The sequence below is a fragment of the Salvelinus namaycush genome, chromosome 21 (assembly GCF_016432855.1).
Source record: "Salvelinus namaycush isolate Seneca chromosome 21, SaNama_1.0, whole genome shotgun sequence".
NCBI lineage: Eukaryota > Metazoa > Chordata > Actinopteri > Salmoniformes > Salmonidae > Salvelinus > Salvelinus namaycush.
In genome coordinates, this window is record NC_052327.1 from 29,485,095 (window position 1) to 29,512,332 (window position 27,238).

Below are 27,238 nucleotides of genomic sequence, written 5' to 3' on the forward strand. Positions count from 1 at the left end.
TTCATTCTGTATGTACAGAGATGAAACCAGGCTATTATCACTCCCATACCTGACTCAGAAGGGAGAAAAGCCATTTCAGGTGAAGATTCTTTCAGTTACTGTGATGGAATGCAAGGTGTCCTTATCAAATTAAATAAGACAGGGTGTCAAACCATAGGGAAGGTAAAATGACAGGGTGGGCTGATCCTGTTACAACACTGACATCGTCCTACATGAAAAGGCCTCGGAAATCTATAAGACATAGAAATTATGAGGAGAGGGAGCAAGAGAGCAGTCCTAAAACACAGACTACTAAATGGAAGATGAATGATAACATGACAAAAAAGGGAAGGTCAATATTTATTAAATAACTTGTAAATAATAGGCTGCAAAGCCCGAAATGGATTAGGCAAACATCTTCACGATGTTTCTATAATAACCTGTCAACCATAGCACCCTGGTTTTACTCCATGCGTAAGTGGAGGTTGCCCTACCCAGAATGTCATTATCCATGTTGGGAGCTGGGGGAGGGGGGGGGCAGGCCAGTCCCCAGGTGGCTGCCACTCTTAACCAGCAGATTAAAGGGCACATCCCTCATTTCTTTAATCTTATTAGAGAGAAAAACAGCTGTCGACTGCTTCCATTCTCTTCACAAACCCATAGGACAGAGACGGATCTAAAGGCACATTTAGCTGTAAATGTCAACATATCAAATGTATGCAGACCATTTTCCATCTTATGTAGAACATGCATTTCATTTGGTAGAAGATAATATATTATGAATTATATTATACTGAACAAAAATATAAATGCAACAATTTCAAAGATTTTACTGAGTTATAGTTCATATAAGGAAATCAGTCAATTTAAATAAACTCATTAGGCCCTAATCTATGGATTTCACATGACTGGGGAGCCAGGCCCAGCCAATCAGAATTAGTTGTTCCTACAGCTTTACTACAGACAGAAATACTCCTTAGTACCTTGCTCATGAAACATAGGACCAACACGTTACATATTGCGTTTATATTTTTGTTCCGTGTATATTTAAGCAATAAGGCCCAAGGAGGTGTGGTATATGGCCAATATACCATGGCTAAGGGCTGTTAGGCACGAAGCAATGCCTTATTGCTATTAATCAACTGGTTACCAACGTAATTAGAGCAGTAAATTCAAATGTTTTGTCATACCCGTGGTATACCACGGCTGGAGCCAATTAGCATTCAAGGCTCGAACCACCCAGTTTATAGTGATGATTTTAGTCTAGGAATCCATTCCATTCTAATTCGAATCAGCACACACACTCAACCAAACAGTCAGATCTGAAGTTATGAACATCCTACCGACTTCTCACAATCGACTCAGTCAACTACTCATGTAATGAGCATGCAATTGCTTTGTAACACAGATAATCAGGCATGTCTTGAGCCCTCTTTAAACAAATGGCGAGAATGTCAAAGGCACGTTTGAATAATGTCCTTACAGCAGCTCATACAATGAGCAATCTCAGTGATCCGTCTTTAGCTCCCTCCCACCTAAATCGGCGTGATTAGCATGACACCTGATATCATCCAGTCTCCTGGAATCTCTGTTGCTGTGCCCCCTCGACGACAGGCTCAATGATTTTGAGGAGCAATTTAGTAAAGTGCCACGCTAGTCCATCTCGTGTTACCGTGCAGTATGTAGGTAGTGTTGGTTGACCCACGAGTGCCAATCTATCCTAACAGGCAGCATTCCTCCACCTACATAGCTCTGGGCTGCCCATTTGACGCGTGCCACGCCCACTGCTGGACCCCATCATTTGGTGCCTGCTCCACCTGCCAGACTTCACCCAGCAGGAGACACAACGGGCACTTTGTTAATCTGAGAATAATGAAGCCTTATCTTGTAGACGCGGGATTAGGTTCCACTGCTGGCCCATACTAACAGGTTGTATAGAGAACGAGGTAGAGAGAGAGCCCGAGAGAGCGCAAGCACGAGATCGAGAGAGAAGAGGAAGAAGCCTAGAGAGATGTAGATAATTAGCAATGTAATCTCCTCACCTACTGTAAACTGCTTAACCCCAGTCAGCCAGCCACAGCAGAGCTGATCACCCTACTGGCCTGATGAGGCCATAGACACACAGCGATCTCAGGCTAGGAGTTAATGTAATAATAATCATAATTATTTGGTGGGTGCTTATATTTGTCCTATTTCACACATGTACAAGTATAGAGTGCTAGATAGACTAGAGACACACTGACTGGAGAAACACCTTGACCTGGGACAGCCCTACACCATGCAGCCCTGTGGGGATCACCCTGGGTGGCCGACCGGCTCGGACATAACAGGAGGGCTGGGGGATTGGGAGTGTCACTGACTTCTGTGGCTGAATTAAAACTCTTAAGTTTAAACCATCCCAGAATCCATAGAGTATCCCAGGGGCTGATAGACAGATGGCTGGGAAGGGAAAATTAGAGCGAAGGTCAGGATCCTCCCCACCCCCACATAGTATAGTACTGCCCAAATACCCCAGGAGACACTTAGGGCTCAAGAGTATTTAACAGTATTTTCTTAGTGACATAAACAGAAACAGCATAATAGTTTAGTGTACTGGGACAATATCAAGTAGACTCCCCTTACAGATAGATGTTTCCAAATTTCAGAAGTCCAGCACTTCCCATCCTGCAAAGTCAACAGGACATCAACCATGTAAAAGACTCATTATGCTTTTTGTAACTGGGTTATCAAGCAGGAGATCGTTCCACCTGAACCTCAAGCTCACGTTTCCCAACATCTCAGTGCTTTTCCTATGTGCCCAGTAAGGCCTGACCATGGCAATGCTGCAGAAATCTGATCAACTTCCAGATCAGGTTGAATCCCTGCTTTTCAACAAAGAAAATTTGTGTTCAGGGAAAGAAATCAAATCCTAACATGCTGACCACACCGCTCATGTTGCAAAAGGAATTTACACATACATGTTATTCAATCACTGCACCCACATTGCTCACGCGCGCCAACGAACATCTGCATTGCCAAGCGCTAAAATAGAAGTCCGTTCCATTGGTGGCGCTGAACGCAGTGCAAGTCCTGCCTCTCCCATCTCCTCATTGGTTTATAGGAGCAGATACCCAAGTGCCATCTCGTCATTGGTTATACCCACGTGGGTGATTGAAAGATGAACCGAGGTCAGTCGGTCGTGGTAATACACCTTATTATGAAAGTTGGCTGCCAATCGCCATATAAAGTCCAAAGAAGAAAAATCCTGGAAGGAGGAGAGATGACTAGAAAAGATTTGGTTTACCGTTTTGTGTGTGGATTAATTGTTGGAGTTGAGGACCTTGTGCATTTCAGGTAAAAGAACAACTTAACGTTTATATCCCAGGACAAATTAGCTAGCAACAGCAAGCTAGCTAAATAGGACAAATTAGCTAGCAACTGCAAGCTAACTAGCCATAAATGTTTAGTGCTTTTCGACCTGTCCCCAAATTAATATAATTGGTTCAGAGTTTGTTTTGATATTTCAACCTGCGTGTCCTGATCGCGTTTGGTGTGTGGGGGGACAAAATCAATTTGCGCGCATCTGGTTTGGGCATGGTGTAAGCGAAAACACAAGGTGAGGAGCAAATCCATTTCCTGGTACCGTCAAACAATCCCTTCATTCACTGCTATCTAAATGGCATTTCATTTGATTCTCCTGTTGATCGATCTGATACCCTGAGTGCTTCCAAGATGTCCATTCTGCCTGTCATGCCACACCGGCTGGGTATAAACTGGGAGAAATCTGATGAGCCGTCACGCATCACACACACATGCAAGCACACACTCATTCACTCGTAGCCTATAACGACATCCTGAAAGGAAACCACAGGGAGCAGCTTTGATTTCACAGGACACACTCAGTAATGTGACAGAGGTGGTCAACTACAATAGTGTTTTAACATGCAGGGTCCTAGCACAGCAGTGCCATTGCACTGTTAAGACGTCTCTCTAAAACTAGAAAGCAGCTCGTTCCATTTTCAGCAAGGTAGGACTTATCACTTAGATAAAACGGATACCACAACCACAGTCATATTGAATTGTCTCTTCTCCCTACTCTAAAGGAATAAACGATTCTCTAAAATTCAACTCAAATTTATAAGACTGGCTCTTCAGCCCTTCAGATGGGCCAGTCTGTCTGGTCTAACGCTGGCTTGTCTTCTCTCTGAGTTATACTCCAGCAGCCCCAGAGGGGGGCACATATGCTGACAGGCTCTGGTGCTGAGCCCAGATATCACTGGGACACCAGTCCCATCTCTCTCCCCCTCTCTACTCCCCAGTGACCCCTTCTGGGAGACAAAGGGACATGTCCCATAAACACACAGTAGTTGACACAAGGTTGGAATACTTGAAGAAAGCATCCATCTTTCCTTAACACATCTGAGAAGTGTTGGATTTGTTAAAGTAGTGATAACGAAACTTTGCTTTTGCTAATCAAATCACATAGTGATTTCCCCAAAGCGAGGAAGGATGTGCTGATAAAGTTTAAAAAAACGGGGTCAGAAGACACCTCAGTTTACCCCCCACCTAATCCACACCTCCAGCCTGGGGCAAAACATTTTCACACCATATACTAATAGTGACACTGAAGATAAGAGTCTCCAGAGGCAGAGAGACCAGAGCAGAGGTGCTGCCTGGTGAGGATCTGGGATCATTTACAGCTTGTTTTAGACAGCTCTCCCCCTCCTCCCCTAGGGAACACAACACTCTCCACTCAGAATCACACAGAGCACACACTTGCACTGCTCCAATAAAAAAATATAGATCCATTGAAGGATTTTTAACAATAGTCCCTCACGTTAAGATTAAAATACACAACTTTATTAGGAAGAGTTTATTTATTTATTATTATTTAGATGATTGAACGATTTTCAAAACTACAAAATTACTCTCCAGGTGCAGACCAATTAAGGTTAATCTTCACATGCAAGTAAATATGGTTTATGGATGACTTTCCACGTTAACATCTTTGATATATTCGACAAACTGCTATATTCATGTTAATGAGAGTTGTTGCTCTGCTAGTCTAGACATGGATCCAGCGGCAACAGGGTTACACAGGGACATTAGCAGAGCCTCACTGAGGAATTAGCTCATTAATGTAATGGTAACGAGGTGGAGTGGGCCTCCCAGAGGGGTAATATTGCCTGAGCATCTCCAACTCTGCAGTTGACTTTTTTGTAAATCACTCAGCTTATCTGAGAGGAGGCGATCAATACGGCAGCATTACTGTAAACAGATAATGTAGCGAGCGCTGTGGTTAGCGTCTGTCTCACAGACACCGCCCATTACTCCATACAGATGAGCAATAGTGATTAGTGGACAGACATACCATGTCCTTGTGTTGCATCTCATCACCACTGTAGCTCTCAATATTCCCTTCCCTTGACCCGACTTGACTCCCTTACCTTTCCTATTTTGTAAATGTGTGTGTTTACAGAATGTGGGTGGAGTAATACATGTTTAACCAGGCACCGGACTACATTGAGTGTGGGCTGGGTGTGTCTGAGGGGCTGGATTGATATGCTCTGTAGGAGGGTTATCCCAGGTTCAGAGCACTCAGGGGCATAGCAACAACCCCATGCCTTCTACTCTACAGCACGGATGACAGAGAGAGCACAGAGACGGTCTATAGACAGACAGCCTATCACAACCTGAGCCAATCAATACCAACAAACACCATAGGTGCTGGTTAGACCATTCCAGCTGCCCAGACAGGACCTGGCAACACGTCGCATGTTTTGCCATTGGCAACATCATGAATACGATCACTAAATACTGTTAAAAGTATAATACTACTGATTCATATATATCAAGTGAAACACATAGCAAGAACTGGACGAATTTCTTGAGCTTTTCTTTAGTTGCATCCTAACATTCCTAATTGTGATGACAAAGGAGTGAGTTGCCCCTTCGTGGTGTATTGGACTTGTCCTCAGTCTTATGCATATTTATAGAAACTCTGGAGAAGTTCTTCTCAACATGTTCAGACAAGGTAGTAAGTAATTGAGTACTGAAAGAAGGTAACTGGGAGGCCATTCCATTATCACTAGACATTGCACACTTCAGCTCTGGATAGGACAAGCTGTTCTGTAGAGGATAAAATAAGTACCTCTGATCCATGGTTTGCGTTAGCGGGTAATAGCCGGCTTTTGGACGATAAAAAAATAGAAATGCTTATCTATAGGGTATTTGCATAATTAAATTAAATTGGCGCGTGTATTGTATATTCGTTATGTATCTTATTTATCACACACATAGGCCTACAGCATACAGATACAGAGCCCATTCAAAACAATTTTTCCCAGTAGGAGCTTGTTTTGTCTTGAACGCACAGAAGTCGGAAATTTCCGAGATCCCAGTTGTTTTGAACGCTGCATTAAACGGAAACGGAAGGCAGGCTTCAACAGCGCGTCACACACCACTTTGCAATGAGCTGGAGGCAGTATGCATTTTGAAAACATATGCTTAATTGTTTGAAATCTGAACGTTTAATACATTAATACCATGATTCAAAGTAGCCCATTAGCTCTCCTCTCTTCTACATTTCTAAGGATATTTTCATCACTGTCACATGAAACCGCTCGCATGTGCAGTGCCATTTTGGCAACAGTGTTTTCCTGCTAATTGTATTATGGAACGAACATTTGCGCGTAGTCTACTGCCTTGTGTGCATTGCAGCGCTTATAATGTGAAGAAAGTTTATCAACGTTTGAAGCTAAACGTTCTGATCTGTTGCATCAGACTCATTGCTTTTTAAAATATTATTTACGTAGCCTAGGCACACTGGTTGTATGAATTAGGGTTCAATCATCCCACAACTGTACCAGAGTCTGTTTGGAATAGGCTATTTCTTTCTCCACAAGCTGACCAATAGAATAGGTAGCTTAAACTTTTCTACTATAGTAAATTGACATAGGCTAGTGATTTTGCTGTTCATTACTCGTCTTGTTGACAGCGGAAAAGTTAATGTGGACAGTTATTCTAACATGTTCAAAGTGCACATCAGAATTCGGTAAGAAGGACCGCCCATCATTGCGTTCTCAACTTGCATGTTCTGTTAATATGAATGACCATATTCTAAATGTGATTTCTGTCATTCTGAGCACCGTGGGTGGACGCCCTAATCAGCTTATGCACCCAATGCATATGAGTCTGGTACATTTCTCAAATGTCCGTCACCACATGTTCCTAACGGAAACCCTGCTCTGATCTTACGCACCTCTTCATAGTTACAGTGCATTCAGAAAGTATTCAGACCCCTTGACTTTTTCCACATTTTGTTACGTTACAGCCTTATTCTAAATGAATATAGTCCCCCCCCCTCAATCAATCTACACACAAAAACCCATAATGACAACAAAAAAAACAGAACTATCACATTTACATAAGTATTCAAGCCCTTTACTCAGTACTTTGTTGAAGCACCTTTGGCAGTGATTACAGCCTAGTCTACCTGGGTATGACGCTAAGCTTGGCACACTTGTATTTGGGGAGTTTCTCCGCTTCTCTGCAGATCCTCTCAAGCTCGGTCAGGTTGGATGGGGAGCGTTGCTGCACAGCTATTTTCATGTCTCTCCAGAGATGTTCGATTGGGTTCAAGTCCGGGCTCTGGTTGCGTCACTCAAGGACATTGAGACTTGTCCCGAAGCCACTACAGCGTTGTCTTGGCTGTGTGCTTAGCGTCATTTGTCCTGTTGGAAGGTGAACCTTCGCCCCAGTCTGAGGTCCTGATCGCTCTGGAGCAGGTTTTCATCAAGGATCTCTGAACTTTGCTACGTTCATCTTTCCCTCGATCCTGACTAATCTCCCAGTCCCTGCTGCTGAAAAACATCCCCACAGCATGATGCTGTCACCATGCTTCACCATAGGGATGGTGCCAGGTGTCCTCCAGATGTGACGCTTGCCATTCAGGTCAAAGAGTTCAATCTTGGTTTCATCAGACGTTTTGGCAAACTCCAAGGCTGTCATGTGCCTTTTACTGAGGAGTGGCTTCCGTCCAGCCACTCTACCATAAAGGCCTGATTGGTAAAGTGCTGCAGAGATAGTTGTCCTTCTGGAAGGTTCTTCCATATCCAAAGAGGAACTCAGACTCTGTCAGAAATGTTTTGGTACCCTGCCCCAGATCTGTGCTTCGACACAATCCTGTCTCGGTGCTCTACGGACAATTCCTTCGACCTCATGGCTTGGTTTTGTCAACTGTGGGACGCTTATATATAAAAAGGTGTGTGCCTTTCCAAATCATGTCCTATCAATTGAATTTACCACAGGTGGTCTCCAATCAAGTTGTAGAAACATCTTAAGGATGATCTATAGAAACAGGATGCACCTGAGCTCAATTTCGAGTCTCTTAGCAAAGGGTCTGAATACTTATGCAACTAAGGTATTTAAAAATATATATACATTTGCAAACATTTCTAAAAACCTGTTTTCGTTTTGTCATTTTAGGATATTGTGTGTAGATTGACGGGGAAAAACATGTATTTAATCCAATTTAGAATAAGGCTGTAACGTAACAAAATGTGGAAAAACTCAAGGGGTCTGAATACTTTCCAAATGCACTGTATCTCAAGTGGAACTCTCAAAGCATAGGAACAACAGTGTGTATGGTCTTCAGCTCCAACAAGCAAAAACAGTCCAATTGTGAGCAAAAGACTCCTAGCTACCTACAAGTAGAAACCTCCCCCCCATTTAAGTTATTCAAATTCCTCAGAATACTGAAGTCTGCTTCAAATTCGCTAGGATTAGTGATTGAGGAAGTAAAATGTTTTAAAGAAAATCGATAAACACGAATGGCCATACGTAAAAGCATTATAAATACAAGTAACGTTTGTCCATTAGTGGAGGTTTGGGAAACAGTAAAAGCTAATAAGTGAAGGAGAGAGTCCATTTCAGTCCATTAGAGTCCCAGTGTTGTGAGAATGGCGGTCTTTCGGAGGTTATCTACTGGCAGGCCACGCTAACTCCAGACCCACAACTCAAAACCACGACAGAGTCCGTCTGATGGATTAGACACACGGCCTTTCTGTAGATCAACAGAAAAGAATGAATACAAAATAGATGACCAAAATATAATCCCCTTATTTAAAAAAAAATGGTGCCTTATTATTCATGATCCATTTAGGATATTTATTGAGATGCGAGCACTATAAACAGAGAAATAAAAGGAGGGGCTGAGGTTACCGCACATCTCCAATTGTAAACAGAGGAGAGCTGTCACTGAGGTCAGGGAGAGGACACAGTCTGAGTGTGGACCATGTCTTTAGAGGCTGTACACAGCAGCTGAAAAGGCTCATGGTTTTTCAGTGGAGGTCGGGTCGGACGCCGGACAGTGAAACGCTGGCTCATTAGGCTATGAGAGTAGCACTAGGCCAGGATATCGTATGCTGGTTGTGAAGACTAAATGAGACTAACTTGCTCCAGGGGTGCTGCTTTGCGGATGACCCTGTGCTGTTTCTAGCCTATTGGGGGTGTATGTGTGGTGTCAGGAGGGGGGGGGGGGGGTTGGAATTAAATAAAAACACAGCAAAAATACAACATTTCCATTTCATTTCAATGGATTAAAGAAGTTGTATTGTATGGGGTCGTTCTATCCAAAAACAACAGAGTAATTGAAATGTACACTTCCTCATGGCTGTCTCAGCAGAGGTGACAGAGAGTTGACCAATGACCATGACCCTTGCAGAGCCACAAGCAGCAACCACATAGTTTGTGTAAAACCCTCTAATATGAATAGAGAGTATGAAAAGACAGTGTGTTTGGAGAGGAGGTGAGCTGTATTTGACTGTAAAAGCTGGTACTCACTTGATTGGAATGCGTGGGACTGCGGTGGGGGTGGAGGCTGCAGTGACGACCAGCAGAATCTGTTCCAGAGCAGAGAGTCCCCCGCCCACCTGGAACGCCACTTGATCTGCATTGTTCTGTAGAGAGAGAGAACAAGAACCACATTCAGGTAACAGGGAGCTGAACAGACCAAGGTATCACGTTACTCTCAGTGTGGACCCAGCTTCTCTTTTCCTCACCTCCCAGTTGGGAATGAAATCTGAAACAAAGTGATCCCCAAAGCATTCCTGTTAAATCTCAAAAGTGCACAACCCCAGTGTTCCACCCCCACTACAGTCCAGCCAAGTCTCAATGGAGGACAGCTACTCTGCAGACCTCCACACACACACACACAGCACCAGGGTGGTCTGTGTTCACAAACACAGGCTGAGGAGAGACTGTACGAAAGTAGAGAACAGAGAAATCAAACAAAAACTTCTAAGAAAATCATCAATCAAGGTAAGAGTATTGGATACATTCTCAATTCACTCTTTATTTATTCCAATATAAAACGAGCTATAACTCTGACAGAGGAAGTGCACCCAGCTGAGCCTAGCACACTGCATTTAAAAAAGGTGCAATATGCAAAAATCACGCCGCCATTTCCTGGTTGCTAATATTCTAATAGGTTGCCTAATTTCAGTTTGTGTGGCAAAACAATGTATAGTGTAGAGAATCATTGTCATCTAAACCGATGTGAAATATATTTTCTAGAACCAAAAATATTGTATTTAACTGTTTGAAGCTGGTCTACAAAAAATGAAAGCAAAAGACGCAAAAACAACTTTAGCATGGGAAGCATAGAAATAGAGCACATAGAACATATCCACCGCTTCTTAGACTTGCTGTCAATAAGAATGACAGATCTATAACTCACATTTCTATGTGAATTTGGTCGGGTCGCCCAAATAGTTACATATTGCAGTTTTAAAAAGGTATAGTAGAATGCCTTCAAACCATCATTTAACGAACATGTTTAGTCTAACACAATACAGTGTCAATAGTCCACAGCAGTCCATAGATCTAAGACCAAACAGCTCTAAATAAGAGGGCCCTGCCCTGTTGCAAGGAGAGGAGAAGAGAGTCAGAGCTCTTGGCATTGGGTCAGATGCTGCTGCAGCTACACAGTCCAATAAATCAACAGCTCCTAAGCCCAGAGCAAGCGGCTGCTATCAGACATGTTAGTGCCTGGGTCGACCGGGAGGATAGGGGCTCCAGGGGAGGAGTGGGTGCTGATGGAAGGCTTTCCTCACAGAGGGAGCAGCCAGGGGGACAGTCATACCTCACCACACCAAGCATGGAGGTACACTGGGGGTCCCACCTACACCTAATGAGGTCACTGTCTCCCAGGTAGTGTGACAGCCCTCAAATCCAGGCACTCCACTGTATTTTAGTTCCACGGATGAAGGGGTTGCCAACAAGCCTGAACACATTGAGGAAGCGCTTTGCAAAACGATATATAAGCTCTTCATCTGTCACTCACACAGACTGCCAAGGCACTAGTCAGCAGGATCCGGTGACAAAAAACACTGAACTCTGCTAGGGTTAAGGGATTTGGACCAACACACTGAAAAAACACCAAGAGGCCCTATGTATGATGTGCAGTGAGGATTATGGAAATCTCTACCATGGTCCAATCTGCCCATGTGTGTGGTTGAGTGCTGTTTATAAGAGAACAACCTCCTTTGTGTAGGTTACCAACGGTTTCCATCGATATGGTCTCTAGCACTGAGCTGGGTTTAACCCATTCTTAACTCACCCATCAACGCAGCCATCTAAAAGCTTCTGGGCTAAATGAGAAAAGGCAGCTCTTTCATGGTCTTATCAAATGGTCTTTTAAAGGGGTTAACTAGGACCTGCCCAGCTCTGGCGATAAAGCCAGACTGGGACGGTTTGGCTGCATCGGTCTTGGCCTGTTGACAGATCGATCTGCTGTGACAATGAAAAAAAAAGGAGAGGATTAACCTCCAATCATTTTAGCCAACATCTTCAGGTGGTCTACATCTGCAAAACCCATGGCATCCTTACCAGACAGGACCCATCTGCTGGTGTGGAGATACACAATCATTCATTTCTTAAAAGAACACAATTAGATATTTGTGTTTTTGGTGCAGAAACCAGCATAGTAATCAGTGAGTGGACCTCTGTGGTGTTCCTCATGTTTCGGTTGAATGCATTCAGTTGTGCAACTGACTAGGTAGGTATCCCCCTTTCCCTTCCTTCTATCTAGGATGTACAGCTTTACACTCTGCTGGCTCAGTACTGTGGATGGCAGTAGTGCAGAGCAGGAATAATAGGCCTTCTTGTTCCCGATCAATGAAGAATAACTTTTAAATTGAAAGAACTAAAGAGAGCAAATTGCAATAACAGCCGAATTACACACCATGTTAAACAGAACCCTCTGGTACGGACTTCTTCAGGTACACTTACTGTGAGTTACACAGAGCTGTCTTTCATTAAATAACCCGTTGAAACACACTGGGAACTGTATAACAACCTTAAGGTGAGATCTCCATAGGACGTGTGCTGTAGTAACTATTGTATCTATTGTTGCCAAATGTTGATTACAGCCAACAGGCTTCCAGTTCCAAAGCCATGGTTACAACATCTGGATTTGATACATCTTTTCAACAAGCCACATCTAGCTTAGCACCAATCCTCCATTCCATGTAACTATGGAGCAGTGTGTGATCTGTCTGTGTCCTGTCACTCCCTGCTAGACACTCTGGTGACATCCTATTACACTGAGGGGTACATTTCTTCTAAAGAAAACCCCCCAACATGACTGAAGACATGAGGAAAGGCGAGGGGGCAGGCCAGACAGTCGAGTCCAACATGAATTATACAGCTGAAGGAATCTTACACAATTATTACTCCTGCTGACCATTACTACCCCAGCTAATCAGAAGGCTGGCAGCTGTTAATTCCTGTGGCTGTGGCACTGCTGAGAGAAGCGGGAGAAAGGGAGGTAGGGAGGCCAGCCAGACAGCTCTTTGTAGTCACCTCCCACCAGCCACTTTAATTAGATACATAAAGAAAGGAGGAGGGGAAAGCCCCGATCCTCTGGCCCCACCAACAGACGCTGGTGAACAACTGGCTGGGAGTTCATTAAAGGTGTGACACAGCACAGCCCCTTTGTCAATCAGTCTTTGGCCTCAAACTGGTTGCCCCAAACAATATTACAAACGGAGTGAGCAGGCCAGACACACCCCCATACATGCATTTAATCTTGGACCCCGACTAACATATACAGTTGCAAAAAAAGCCTGTGAGGAGTAACCAAAGTCTCCATTTTGTTCAGTAGTCTAAACCAACATCTGCATGTATGGGAGGAGTGATAAACCACAACAAGACTGCTGGAGTAAACATTTAGAGACTGAGTAAGAGTTTGTATATTAAAAAGGTATAATGGCATGCTGTTTGGTACACAAAAGTAGAATGATTGGTTGAGAGACTGTAAATGTGAAACATTACTGGGTGAGTTTATTTTATGTGAGAAACAATACTGGGTGAGTTTATTTTATGTGAGAAACAATACTGGGTGAGTTTATTTTATGTGAGAAACAATACTGGGTGAGTTTATTTTATGTGAGAAACAATACTGGGTGAGTTTATTTTATGTGAGAAACAATACTGGGTGAGTTTATTTTATGTGAGAAACAATACTGGGTGAGTTTATTATATGTGAGAAACAATACTGGGTGAGTTTATTTTAAAATGGGAAACAATACTGGGTGAGTTTATTTTAAAATGGGAAACAATACTGGGTGAGTTTATTATATGTGAGAAACAATACTGGGTGAGTTTATTTTAAAATGGGAAACAATACTGGGTGAGTTTATTATATGTGAGAAACAATACTGGGTGAGTTTATTTTAAAATGGGAAACAATACTGGGTGAGTTTATTATATGTGAGAAACAATACTGGGTGAGTTTATTTTAAAATGGGAAACAATACTGGGTGAGTTTATTTTAAAATGGGAAACAATACTGGGTGAGTTTATTTTATAAAATGGACTGAGATTCATTAGACTAGTGAGGCTAGTGAATGTCATTTAAAAAAAGAAAAACAAGTCGCCTACACTGTCAAAAGTAAAAAATATAATATTTGTATACTATAATTTGCGAACGACCTGTCCTATAGGCTATTTGCATCACATTTTTAATAAATCACAAAAAACTGCTGTTTTCAAATTAAATGTAGGCCTCAGTAATTTAATTAGCTTAGGCATAAACATTTTAATTAGGCATAATAAATAACAAAACATGGCTGTCTACGAACACCAGGGCCGGCCGGACATGGCTAGAATGGACCGGTTTTGTTAAATTAACTTCAGATTCGACTTTTCGTAGCATGTTAGGAGAACTAACGTAACAGGTTAGGAGAAAAAGGTCAAATCAAAATCAAATCTTATTGGTCACATACACGTGTTTAGCAGATGTTATTGCGGGTGTAGCGAAATGGGTTATAAAAACGTGTTAATTTGACAAAAGCTGGATCCCTTCTAGCCATGACCGTGCCGGCCCACTCCACTCCCTCTGCGATTCAGCACCACAGCAGTGGAAAGAGGACACTCCAGGCCCCTCAAACTCAACTCTGGACCACAAAGCCAGTTCCGCTACTTTTTTTCACTGTTTCTGTCTAATCAGGGACTGATTAGGTGCAATTCATTATCAGGTAGAACAAAAAACCAGCAGGCTCCGGACCTTGTAGGGTAAGAGTCGTATACCCCTGCTCCAGGGAGCCACAAAATGAAGAAATTATAAAACTGATATTGGACAAACAAATTGTAAATATGTAAATATGTAAATAAATTAAATTCGTTAAGGCTGGTTTATTGAGAGAAAGCTTATTTTACAATGCTGTAAATTGAGCCCTACATTTATAAAAGCACTTGTTTCTAAAGCTCAAATCATATCTCACAATTTTCTAACCATTTTCAAATTAAATTATTTCCCTGACTTTAGGACTTACTTTGGCAGCAACAACACAAAAGTTTGTTTGTTTGATAAATAATATAAATCCTTCCGAACTCATAATAAGAGGGATATTTTCATACAATAGGGCCTTTCAAGAGCAGGTCATGTGAATGGATCATATTCTGGCCAACTTTAGTCTACTCTACCTATTCATTTATTGTAGTAAAATCTGTAGTTAACATAATAACTAAAGACTTCCAGATGGGTTAAGGTTTGGCGACATAGTAAATCACATAGCCTCTGTTCAATAGCTGTCAAGACTAGATTAAATAACCATAACACTTAGAATTCAAATCTTAACACTTCTTGTATAGGGGTAAGCCAACAATAGCATTGAAAGTCATTGGAGTATAACCCTTAGCCAAAAAAATTACAAAAATGGTACTAATCTTCACAAAATCTGCAATTTCTTTACAAAAGTAAGAGTGTATTATTAACCTGGATGTGAAATAACAATTAACCTCATCAATTTGAATGCTTAATGTGAGCAATTATAGCCATGGACCAGACTATTGAGGAATAATAATAAGCTTCCTGACACACTTCCTGTCAGTTTGGTCCTCCTAGTCTCATCTGACAAGCACATTAAAACAAACATTTGGGGAAAGTGGATCTATGACACACTAACACTCCCAATCTAAGCCAGGTGGAACAAAGAAAACCCTCCAAGGGGATGAGGAATTTAGAGAAAAGTATGATTTTCAGCTACAAGACCAGTATACTAGGCTTAGATGAGTATTGCATTCAGTGTGCAGGAATACAAAATATAACCTTGGTATTTCACAACATTCGGACACTGCTAATCTTGGCTACATCCGTCAACTTCAGGCAGGCTCCTTGAGGCCCTATGTTCTTGTTACTCTGTTGCCCTATTCCCCCACCTCCACATCCCAGGTAGAACAAGCCAACGGCTAGTCATGAAGGGGAGACCAACCAGCCCATGACAGCTGGCAAATGAAAATGTAAATACAGTCTCCACTCTTCAGCTCTTAGACCACAGTGTTTCTGACAGTCCCTCAAGTGTCATAAACGCTCTCCATCTAAGGCCAGCCTTTATTTGAAAGCAGTGACAAACAAATTTGGGCCAGTGTGTAAATATGCGAGTTCATTACCAAGGTGTGAGAGCAGAAAGGTAAGAAATTGCCCTGAAAAAAATCTTAGAGGGAAAAAGTTCTCTACTTCTTTTGAGTTTGACAAAAAAATAACCCATTAGTGCTTACAGAGGGAGAGGCGTGCTGGGGTCGGAGACTGGGGGGGGGGTGCCTGACTGAGGCAGCGTGGAGGGGGAGTGTCGGGTGTTGTTCAAGGAATTAGCAGAGAAAGTGGAGACTGAATCAGATACCGAAGAGGAAAAACAAATATCTAGGTGAGTCAATAACACGAGATATGCTTGTTAGGTCAAATAATCTAAACGATCCTGACTTAAAGTGACTCAGGGGGCAGACACCCATGCTGACAGAGACTATATTTATTTGCCTTTGTCCTGGGATTAGAGGAGGAAGTGCTCCCCAGGCTGGTTCACAGGCCAGCCCACCATGGCCCACCCCACTCAGCCCAGGCCTCACTCTGCTTTGGGCTAAGGGGGAAGAATGTGTTTAACAGACATACTGAATGAAGTCTCTTCCACCCCTCTACACCCACAAAATTCTAATGAATTCACAATAGGGCTTTCCTCAATTGTTTTAATGAACTATAAATATGTAAAGAGCTTTAACCACACAGCGTTGTCTGTCCTAGCGATCCCAGTGTTGAATTGAGGAGGACTCCGGGCCCAGTGACCCCTGACCTCCAACAGGGAGAGTATGGAGCTAATGGGAGGAGTCCCCCTGTTAGTGACAGCTTGAGCACCATCACACTGGACGACTCCTCTCTCATTACACTGTGCTGCTGTGCCAGCCACTCCTGCCACCTCGCTCTCCCTCTCTCTGGGGAAATTCAGTAATAGCCTCTCCACCCCTCCCCCTGTCAATGACCAAACACCATCATCTCTCTATCCTCCCACCCACCAACATGCACAGTGTGCTTTATCAGGCCTTGAACTGCAACTTGGCAGAAGAATGATGTTGTTTTCCTCTTCATAAACACAGTGACAGGTTCTCTTCATAAACCCAATGCAACTCCATAAAATACCATCAAACAAAGTCTCATCTACAGTGGATCTCTTTCATTCATTACATTGACTTAAGTCAACTGCTGTTATCAATGTCTGTCATTCAGTATATAGCTTTCTAAAAAAGCAGCAAATACCAATGAAATACCTGATACTCCACTGTAATTTGAGATCCTTTGGATTACATTTTCTAGGAAAACCTTATGTTATTGTATAAACCCACAATATACTTCTGAAGCATGCAAATGTTTGCCTGTCTAGTAATGGGTTGCTCCTCTATTAGTAACATGTGGCCAATGAAAAGGCATAGCTAATCTGGCCTGCATTACAAATAACCTGGGGCAAGGAGTTGGGGAGTAAGTGATACTCTACACTGGAAGACAGACAGAGAGCTGCAGCCAAACAGAACACTTCAGTTCAGAGAACTGCCCCACTCACTGCACACACAACCCACACTGACTAAGCACTGACAGAACAACACCCAAGCAGCACTATATGACATGGAGGAGAGGTGTTAGTGATTTACCTGCTTCTCCAGGATGCGGGAGATCTCTCCCAGGGTTCTGTCCAGGCCTGACACCCTGGTGTTGGCCCACTGCCCGCTGTCCTGGCCCTGGAGCTGCTTCACCAAGTCCTTCACCAGTCGCTGGAGCCTAGGGAGAGGGGGAGAGGTTTAGTCCAGTCATCCCTCCAACTATAATTGCAGTATCATCAATATTCACTACAGTTAAGTAGATGAAGTAGAAGGTATAAATGTTTAGTAGGGAACTAACTTGGCCTTGTATGGGGAGTCGGGGACTTGTGTTTTTGCCTCCATTGACATCTCGTACTCCTTTGCCCTACAGAGGGAACATAAAAAACAGTATTTGAATAAGAGGAAAAGAGTACTCCAGTGGTCAGAGAAAAGGCAGGGGAGGATGAAAAGTCTGAAGGAACAGAAAAAGATCAAGTTAAGACGAAGTGTTTATTTTGCCTGTCAACTGTTCCCCCCCAGTAACTCTAAATAAATCATGCGTTAATTCTACAGGGGCATAGTTCCTCACTGCTTTTAAAAATTCATAAGGACATTCCACCCTCATCACTTTACAATGGCATATCACATGTTCTGTTAAACTATATTGTTAAATAAATAGTATGCTCCAACTCAGGTAGCAAAGACATCAGTATTTTGAATCTATGACCTCCACAGATTCACAGGGTCATTAGGACTGTTCTCTGTGGCATTAGACCAGCAGACATGGCAAAGAAGACAGGCTCTACTAGTAGCACACAGAGCATCTGTCTGTCAGTCAGACAGTCAGCATCTCAGAGCAGATAAGAGCTATTATAGATCCCAGGCTGACAGAAAGAAGGTCCTACGGTCAGACAAAAAGCAGCTGATAAACTAACAGGTCCCGGAAGAGGACAGATGGAGCCTCCCTAGAGGACCAGACCTGTCCTGGCAGAACAAGGCTCAAGTCATTAGCATCAGCTAGATATAGGAGATTATAAACACTGTTAATGTCAATCCAGCTCAGAATTAAACCCTGAAATAAAAGGTTGTGTTGCTCCAGTGAAGACAAAAGATTTAGGTAAACTGACTATGGGGTTTTATCAATGTTTACCATTTCTAAGGTTAAATCAGCAAACATTTATCAATCAGAGAAATATCTATGAGCAAATCAGAAATGTCTGCTCTCAAGGGCAACCTTACCATATAAAAAGGCATGAGTTTAAACTCGATACCATCATTGAAATGATCAATTCACGTGCTTAACTTTTTAGTCTTTGCACTACGTTATCAATGTCTTCTTCAGCAGTTGTAACAGTTCCAAAAATATTAATATGGCCTTATTTCCGATCTTAAAGTGTACTATAAATCACTGCACATTGGCAGTACATGAACTAGAAGGGCAAACTTTTGACCTGGAGTAAATAAAAATGTTTTAACATCTATTTATTTATTTTATTTCACCTTTATTTAACCAGGTAGGCCAGTTGAGAGCAAATTTTCATTTACAACTGCGACCTGGCCAAGATAAAGCAAAGTAGTGCGACAAAAACAACAACCCATAGTTACAAACAAATGTACAGTCAATAACACAAAAATAAAATAAAAATAATACAAATCTATGTACAGTGTGTGCAGATGTAAAAGAGTAGGGAGGTAGGCAATAAATAGGCCCTAGAGGCGAAAATAATTGCAATTTAGCATTAATACTGGAGTGACAGACGTGCAGATGATGATGTGCAAGTAGAGATACTGGGGTGCAGAAGAGCAAGAGGGTAAGTAATAATATGTGGATGAGGTAGTCGGGTGTGCTATTTACAGATTGTCTGTGTACAGGTACAGTGATCGGTAAGCTGCTCAGACAGCTGATGCTTAAAGTTAGAGAGGGAGATATAAGACTCCAGCTTCAAAGATGTTTGCAATTCCTTCCAGTCATTGGCAGCAGAGAACTGGAAGGAAAGGGGGCCAAAGGAAGTGTTGGCTTTGGGGATGACCAGTGCAATATACCTGCTGGAGCGCGTGCTACGGGTGGGTGTTGCTATGGTGACCAGGGAGCTGAGATAAGGTGGAGCTTTACCTAGCAAAGACTTATAGATGACCGGGAGCCAGTGGGTTTGGCGACGGATATGTAGCGAGTGCCAGCCAACGAGAGCATACAGGTCGCAGTGGTGGGTAGTATATAGGGCTTTTGTAATAAAGCAGATGGCACGGTGATAGACTACATCCAGTTTGCTGAGTAGAGTGTTGGGGGCTATTTTGTAAATGACATCGCCGAAGTCAAGGATCGGTAGGATATTCCGTTTTTTGAGGGTAAGTTTGGCGGTATTAGTGAAGGAGGCTTTGCTACAAAATAGGAAGCCGATTCAAGATTTAATTTTGGATTGGAGATGCTTAATGTGAGTCTGGAAGGAGAGTGTACAGTCTAACCAGACACCTAGGTATTTGTAGTTGTCCACATATTCTAGGTCAGAACCGTCAGGAGTAGTGATGCTAGTCGGGCGGGAGGGTGTGGGCAGCAATCGTTTGAAGAGCATACACTTAGTTTTACTAGCATTTAAAAGCAGTTGGAGGCCACAGAAGGAGTGTTGTATGGAGTTGAAGATCGTTTGGAGATTTGTTAGCACAGTGTCCAAAGGGCCAGATGTATACAGAATGGTGTCGTCTGCGTAGAGGTGGATCAGAGAATCACCAGCAGCATTAGCGACATCATTGATATATAAAGCGAAAAGAGTCAGCCCGAGAATTAAACCCTGTGGCACCCCCATAAAGACTGCCAGAGGTCCGGACAACAGGCCCTCAGATTTGACACACTGAACTCTATCAGAGAAGTAGTTGGTGAACCAGGCGAGGCAGTCGTTTGAGAAGCCAAGGGTATTGAGTCTGCCGATAAGAATGCGGTGATTGACAGAGTCGAAAGCCTTGGCCAGGTCGATGAAGACGGCTGCACAGTACTGTCTTTTATTGATGGCGGTTATGAAATCGTTTAGGACCTTGAGCGTGGCTGAGGTGCACCCATGACCAGCTCGGAAACCAGATTGCATAGTGGAGAAGGTACGGTGGGATTCAAAATGGTTGGTGATGTTTATTACCTTGGCTTTCGAAGATTTTAGAAAGGCAGGATGGATATAGGTCTGTAACAGTTTGGGTCTAGAGTGTCTCCCCCTTTGAAGAGGGGGATGACTGCAGCAGCATTCCAATCTTTGGGAATCTCAGACGATACGAAAGAGGTTGAATAGGCTAGTAATAGGGGTTGCAACAATTTCGGCGGATAATTCTAGAAAGAGAGGGTCCAGATGGTCTAGCCCAGTTGATTTGTAGGGATCCAGATTTTGCAGTTCTTTCAGAACATCAGCTGTCTGGATTTGGGTGAAGGAGAAGCAGTGGGGAGGCAAGTTGCTGCAGGGGGTGCCGAGATGTTGGCCAGGGTAGGGGTAGCCAGATGGAAAGCATGGCCAGCTGTGGAAAAATGCTTATTGAAATGATCGATTATCATAGATTTATTGGTGGTGACAGTGTTTCCTAGCCTCAGAGCAGTGGGCAGCTGGGAGGAAGAGCTCTTATTCTCCATGGACTTTACAGTTTCCCAAAACGTTTTGGAATTTATCCTTCAGGAAGCAAATTTCTGTTTGAAAAAGCTAGCCTTAGCTTTCCTAACTGACTGAGTATATTGGTTCCTGACTTCCCTGAAAAGTTGCATATCGCGGGGGCTATTCGATGCTAATGCAGAACGCCACAGGATGTTTTTGTGCTGGTCAAGGGCAGTCAAGTCTGGGGTGAACCAAGGGCTATATCTGTTCTTAGTTCACATTTTTTTTGAATGGGGCATGCTTATTTAAGATGGAGAGGAAAGCACTTTTGAAGAGCAACCAGGCATCCTCTACTGACGGGATGAGGTCAATATGCTTCCAGGATACCTGGGCCAGGTCGATTAGAAAGGCCTGCTCGCTGAAGTGTTTTAGGGAGTGTTTGACAGTGATGAGGGGTGGTCCGCGGACCCAGTACGCACGCAGGCAATGAGGCAGTGATTGCTGAGACCCTGGTTGAAGAATGCAGAGGTATTTAGAGGGCAGGTTGGTCAGGATGATATCTAAGAGGGTGGCCATGGTTATGGATTTAGGGTTGTACCTGGTTGGTTCCTTGATGATTTGTGTGAGATTGAGGGCATCTAGCTTAGATTGTAGGATGGCCGGGGTGTTAAGCATGTCCCAGTTTAGGTCACCTAACAGTACCAACTCTGAAGATAGATGGGGGGGCGATCAATTCACATATGGTGTCCAGGGCACATCTGGGGGCCGAGGGGGGTCTATAACAAGCGGCAACGGTGAGAGACTTGTTTCTGGAAAGGTGGATTTTTAAAATTAGAAGCTCAAATTGTTTGGGCAGAGACCTGGATAGTATGACAGAACTCTAAATGCTATCTCTGCAGTAGATTGCAACTCCGCCCCCTTTGGCAGTTCTATATTGCCGGAAAATGTTATAGTTAGGGATGGACATTTCTGGAGTTTTGGTGGCCTTCCTAAACCAGGATTCAGACACGGCTAGGACATCCAACATCCATACAGTGCTCTGTGAAAAAACCTGCGTTTGTAAATGTAATATCATACAGTATTGTAGAGGGATTTGGGTGGGTTAATGGAAGGTAATTCGATCAGAAACACAGGGCTTCAGAGCCGACTGTCACTGTAGGTCAGTGTTGCCCGCCAGCAATATTATCATTTTTTATTATAATAATTTAAACAACTCGGACCTGCGATGTAGGAAGGAAGTTACCCCACCTAAATAATGCAAAAGTTACATGTTAACTTCATTCATGAGGATAGCGAATGCAGGCGACAGTAAACAGATGGATAAAAACTACACCAGTGGAGTAATTCATTTCAACAATAATCTTCATTTCAATTTGACTTTACAAACAAGAAGAGGGCTTAATTGGAGTTTATTTCTTCTAAACCTAGGCCTATATAAAATGACAACTGGCTGAGGCTTAACGGCATCTTTCACAATAAAGAAATGTGGCCTAATAGAAGTGGGATGTTTTAATTAGGCCTACTTACAATGACAGCTAGCCCAAAATGCAGCATCCTACATAAAACAATAATTTAAAGGAAAAAAGGCGATGTCTGTTAATGTCTGTATCAGGAGTCTCGGTATCACGTCTACTCCCGCTCCTCCCCTCCGGCGTTCGACGTCGCCGGTATACTAACCACCGGTCCTGGGATCCATCATTACGCACAACTAGTATCAATCATTACACACACCTGTACGTTATGAGGCACACCTGGACTCCCATTACCTCCCCTATATCTGGCACTCTCTTAGGTTCCTTCCCCAGTCAGTATTGATCCTGTGTTTACGCATAGATGCTACTGTTATGTTGGTCGTTTTATTAAACGTTTCACCTGCACCTGCTTCTCGACTCACAGCGTCTTCGTTACAGAATACTGACTCAAACAATGGAAGCAGCAGGAGAACAAAATATCTCCCAGACAGTCGACGAGCAGGGATACCTTCTACGTCAACACCAGGACCAGCTGGCACAATTGAGGACAGCTATGGGAGAGGTTCTTCTAGTGTGCAATTTCTCGAACATACCCGGGAGGCGTTACCATCAACTAGCGGAGGATACTCAACAACCAGTCGACCCAGCGAGCCAGCACAACAGCACATTCAGCAACCTACTCAGGTCAGCGATGCCTATTTGTCACTCCCAGATGAATATGACGACACCCCATCTAAATGCCATGGCTTTCTACTTCAGTGCTCCCTCTACTTTACGCACCAGAGGGGAGCCCCCACCACCGAGAGCTCCAAGGTTGCCACTGTTATTTCTCTGCTGACTGGGCAGGCTTTGGAATGGGCCACAGACGTCTGGGAGAGAGGAGAGGAGCTATATTCATATGCGGGGCTTTGATCATCCCCTGGAGGGCAGAGAGTGGGGTGAGCGCTTACTCCAATTACGCAAGAGGGACCAGACAGCTGCCGAGTACACACTCACCTTCTGGACAGTAGCATTATCCAGCGGATGGAACGAGCCGGCGTTTCGTACGCTATTCCAAAGAGGTCTGCGCAATGAGGTCCAGATGGAACTGGCCTGTCGAGACGACAACCTCACTTTGAACGCACTCATTGTGATGGCCATCCGTCTAGATAACCTACTACTGGAGCGTCGGTACTCTCATCGCTTCTCCCCCTCCCTCAGGGAAAACTCTGGATCAGAGCCTGAACCCATGGAGGTAGGGGTCTCACACCTCCCCACGCCGGGATCCACAAGAGCAGAGGGACGGTCACGTGATCTTCCACCTCATAGGGCAGGAGTGAGTATTCCATCTTCATCACTTTCTGCTAAACTCGTTTTGGTGTCCATCACACTAGACCCTTGCCTCCTCTCTTAACATCATCTCCTACCATCTCCTACCCGCTCTCCTCTCCTTTTCAAGCCCTTGATAATTGGCCATTAGGATCCGGAACCATCACACACATCACCCAACCACTCACCCTCACCGTGGAGTCCATTCATCAGGAGAACATCCCCTTCTTCATCACCAGTGCACCGGGTCACAAGATCATCCTCGGCCTCCCTTGGCTTCAACGCCATAACCCCACCATCTCATGGTCGAGGATGGGAATCACAGACTGGTCCCACGAATGCCGGAGGTCCTGCTTCCCCATTCCCTGTGGTTCCAAGTCGGTTGAGAGTCCTGTGGTTGCCCTTCAGCCCAACATCCCGGAGGTATACCAGGACCTGCAGGAGGTATTTTCCAAGACCCGCCCCACCTGTCTTCACCCTCATCGCCCCTGGGACTGTGCCATCGAACTGCTGGCGGTGTCTACGCCTCCGCACAGACGCATCTACCCTCTGTCGGTGGCTGAGACCCAGGCCATGGAGGATTACATCCAAGAGGCGCTTCAACAAGGTTTCATCCGCACGTCCAATTCTTCATGGCCAAAAAGGATGGAGGGTTACATCCATATATTGATTATCCGAGGACTCAACGAAATCACCAAGTAGTAACGATACCCTCTCCCTTTGGTGCCGGCAGCCATCGAACAGCTCCGCGGGGCCTGGTTCTTTACCAAACTGGACCTGCGGAGTGCTTACAATTTCATCCGCATCCGGGAGGAGGATGAGTGGAAGACTGCGTTTGGCACTATGTCTGGTCACTACGAGTACTTGGTGATGCAATTTGGTTTAGCCAACGCTCCGTCAGTGTTCCAGGCATTCGTTAACGAGGTGTTCAGGGACATGCTCGGATGCCAGGTCATCGTGTAAATCGATTACATCTTGGTCTACTCGGCTACCCTGGAGGATCACATCACTCACGTTCAAGCAGTCCTGAAACATCTCCTGGCTAACCACCTGTTCGTCAAGGCTGAGAAGTACCAACTTCATTAGAGCGCTGTCTCATTCTTAGGCTACCAAATCAGCCAGCAAGTAGTGTGGATGGACAACAGGAAGGTAGATGTGGTCAGGTCATGGCCAGTCTCAACCACCATAAAGGGGTTACAACGGTTTTTGGGGTTTGCCAACTTCTACCGCCATTTCATCAGGAACGTCAGCTCTGTCGCCGCCCCTCTCACCTTAAGGCTGGGCCCTGTAGGTTGGTGTGGAGCCCAGCAGCCAACAAGGCCTTCCGTCTCCTCAAGGACATTTCACCTCCGCCCCATTGCTCTAACACCCAGATCCCATGATATCCTTTGTGGTGGAGGTGGATGCGTCAGAGGTGGGCGTGGGGGCAGTTTTGCCTCACCAACAGGGTAAGCCACAGAAATTGTATCCTTGTGCATATTACTCTAAGAATATGCACATGGAGAGGAATACGATGGCGGCGATCGAGAGCTCCTGGCAGTGAAGTTGGCATTAATGGAGACACTGGCTGGAGGGCGCCAAGGAACAATTTGTCATCCTCACCGACCATTGGATCCTGGAGTACATACGGACAGCGAGGAGGCTGAATCCGCAATCCGTGGTCCCTTTTCTTCACAAGGTTCGACTTCACGCTGACCTATCGCCCAGGTTCAAAGAACACCAAGGTCGATGCCCTGTCCAGTCTCTACGATTCGAGCTTCCTCCCGAGTCGTAGCTCCAGTGGTCTGGGACAAGATGTGGACATTCGCCAGGCTTTGTAGAGGGAGTCCGCACCCCTTACCTGTCCTCCTGAGAGCATCTACGTTCCCATGGGGATAAGGGATCGGCTGCTGACCTGGGCACACACAGCTGTCGAGGCTGGACATCCAGGTTTTTCTTGCACTACTCCATCTCTGAGAAGTACTGGTGGCCCACCTTGACGCAGGACGTCACTCGCTACGTCAACTCCTAATCCACATGTGCCCAAACCAAATCCCCCGGAACACTCCAGCAGGGAAACTCCTTCCCCTTCCCGTGCCTCAGCATTCCTGGTCCCATATATCCATTGATTTGGTTACCGAACCCCCCTCTGATGGTTTCACCACCATTTTGGTGGTTGTTGATCGATTTTCTAAATCCTGTTGTTTAATCCCTATTCCTGGTCTCCCTACTGCTCTCCAGGTCGCTCAGGCACTATTCCAGCAGGTCTTCCGGCATTATGGTTTTTCGGAGGACATCGTCTTTGACCGTGGCCCCCAATTCACATCACGGGTATGGAGAGCCTTTATGGAGAAGCTCGGGGTCACGGTCATCCTTACTTCCGGATTTAGGCCTCAGTCCAACAGGCATGTGGAGAGGATGAACCAGGAGCTGGGGAGGTTCCTGAGGAGTCACTGTCAGGACCATCAGGGAGAGTGGGCTCGATTCCTTCCATGGGCAGAGTATGCCCAGAACTCGCTACCTCACTGCTCCACTGGGTTGACCCCCTTCCATTGTGTTCTGGGTTTTCAGCCGGCCCGGGCTCCGACAGGGTCAGACTGAAGCTCCTGTGGTTGATGAGTGGTTCAGGCGCACAGAAGAAGTGTGGAGTGATGCTCATGTGAGACTCCAGCACACCAGCTCCACCTGCCCTGCAATAAGCTGAGTCCCCGGTTGTGGGGCCGTTCAAGGTTCTCCGGAGGATCAACGAGGTGACGTATAGGTTACAGCTTCCCAGTAACTACCGTATCTCACCTTTTCATGTCGCCCTTCTCAGGCCGGTGGTTCCCGGTCCCCTAGCTGATGCTGTCCTCCACATTTAAGTCATTTAGCAGACGCTCTTATCCAGAGCGACTTACAAATTGGAAAGTTCATACATATTCATCCTGGTCCCCCCGTGGGGAATGAACCCACAACCCTGGCGTTGCAAGCGCCATGCTCTACCAACTGAGCCACACGGGACCACAGGGTCCCGACACGACACCCCTCCACATCGAGAGTGGTCTGGCCTATGCCGTCAGATCTCTACTGGGCTCCCAAAGTTGTGGGGGTCGGCTTCAGTACCTTGGGGACTGGGAGGGGTATGGCCCAGAGAAGCGGTGTTGGGTTCCGGTGGAGGACATTCTGGATCCCAACATTATCCCTGATTTCCACCTTCGCCGCTACTTATCCTCGGGGCCGTCCCTCTGGTTGGCGTCAGCCTGTGGCTGGAGTGGCGCGACCAGGGGGGGGGGGGGGGATTGTACTGTCACATCTACTTCCGCTCCTCCCCGCTGGCGTTCAATGTCACCGGTATACTAACCACAAGATCCGTCATTACCCACACCTTGCATCAATCATTACACGCACCTGTACATCATGAGGCACACCTGGACTCCAATACCTCCCCTATATCTGGCACTCCCTTAGGTTCCATCCCCAGTCAGTATTGATCCCGTGTTTTTGCATACGCACTACTGTTGTGTTGTCTCGTTCCATGTTAGTAGTTTTATTAAACGTTTCATCTGCACCTCG

The 27,238-nt window shown here is 44.8% G+C and overlaps 1 protein-coding gene across 3 annotated transcripts in view; it reads right to left on the reverse strand.

Moving 5' to 3' along the window:
• Window positions 1-27,238, reverse strand: part of LOC120066271 (S phase cyclin A-associated protein in the endoplasmic reticulum-like) — a 130,507-nt gene that overhangs the window by 27,681 nt on the left and 75,588 nt on the right. For all 3 annotated transcript variants that reach the window (XM_039017542.1, XM_039017541.1, XM_039017543.1), the window contains 3 exons: window positions 17,684-17,749; window positions 17,437-17,563; window positions 9,802-9,917 (listed from right to left, as the gene is read on the reverse strand). In XM_039017542.1, the coding sequence (XP_038873470.1) occupies window positions 9,802-9,917; window positions 17,437-17,563; window positions 17,684-17,749 (309 nt within the window). The remainder of the gene's footprint in view (window positions 1-9,801; window positions 9,918-17,436; window positions 17,564-17,683; window positions 17,750-27,238) is intronic.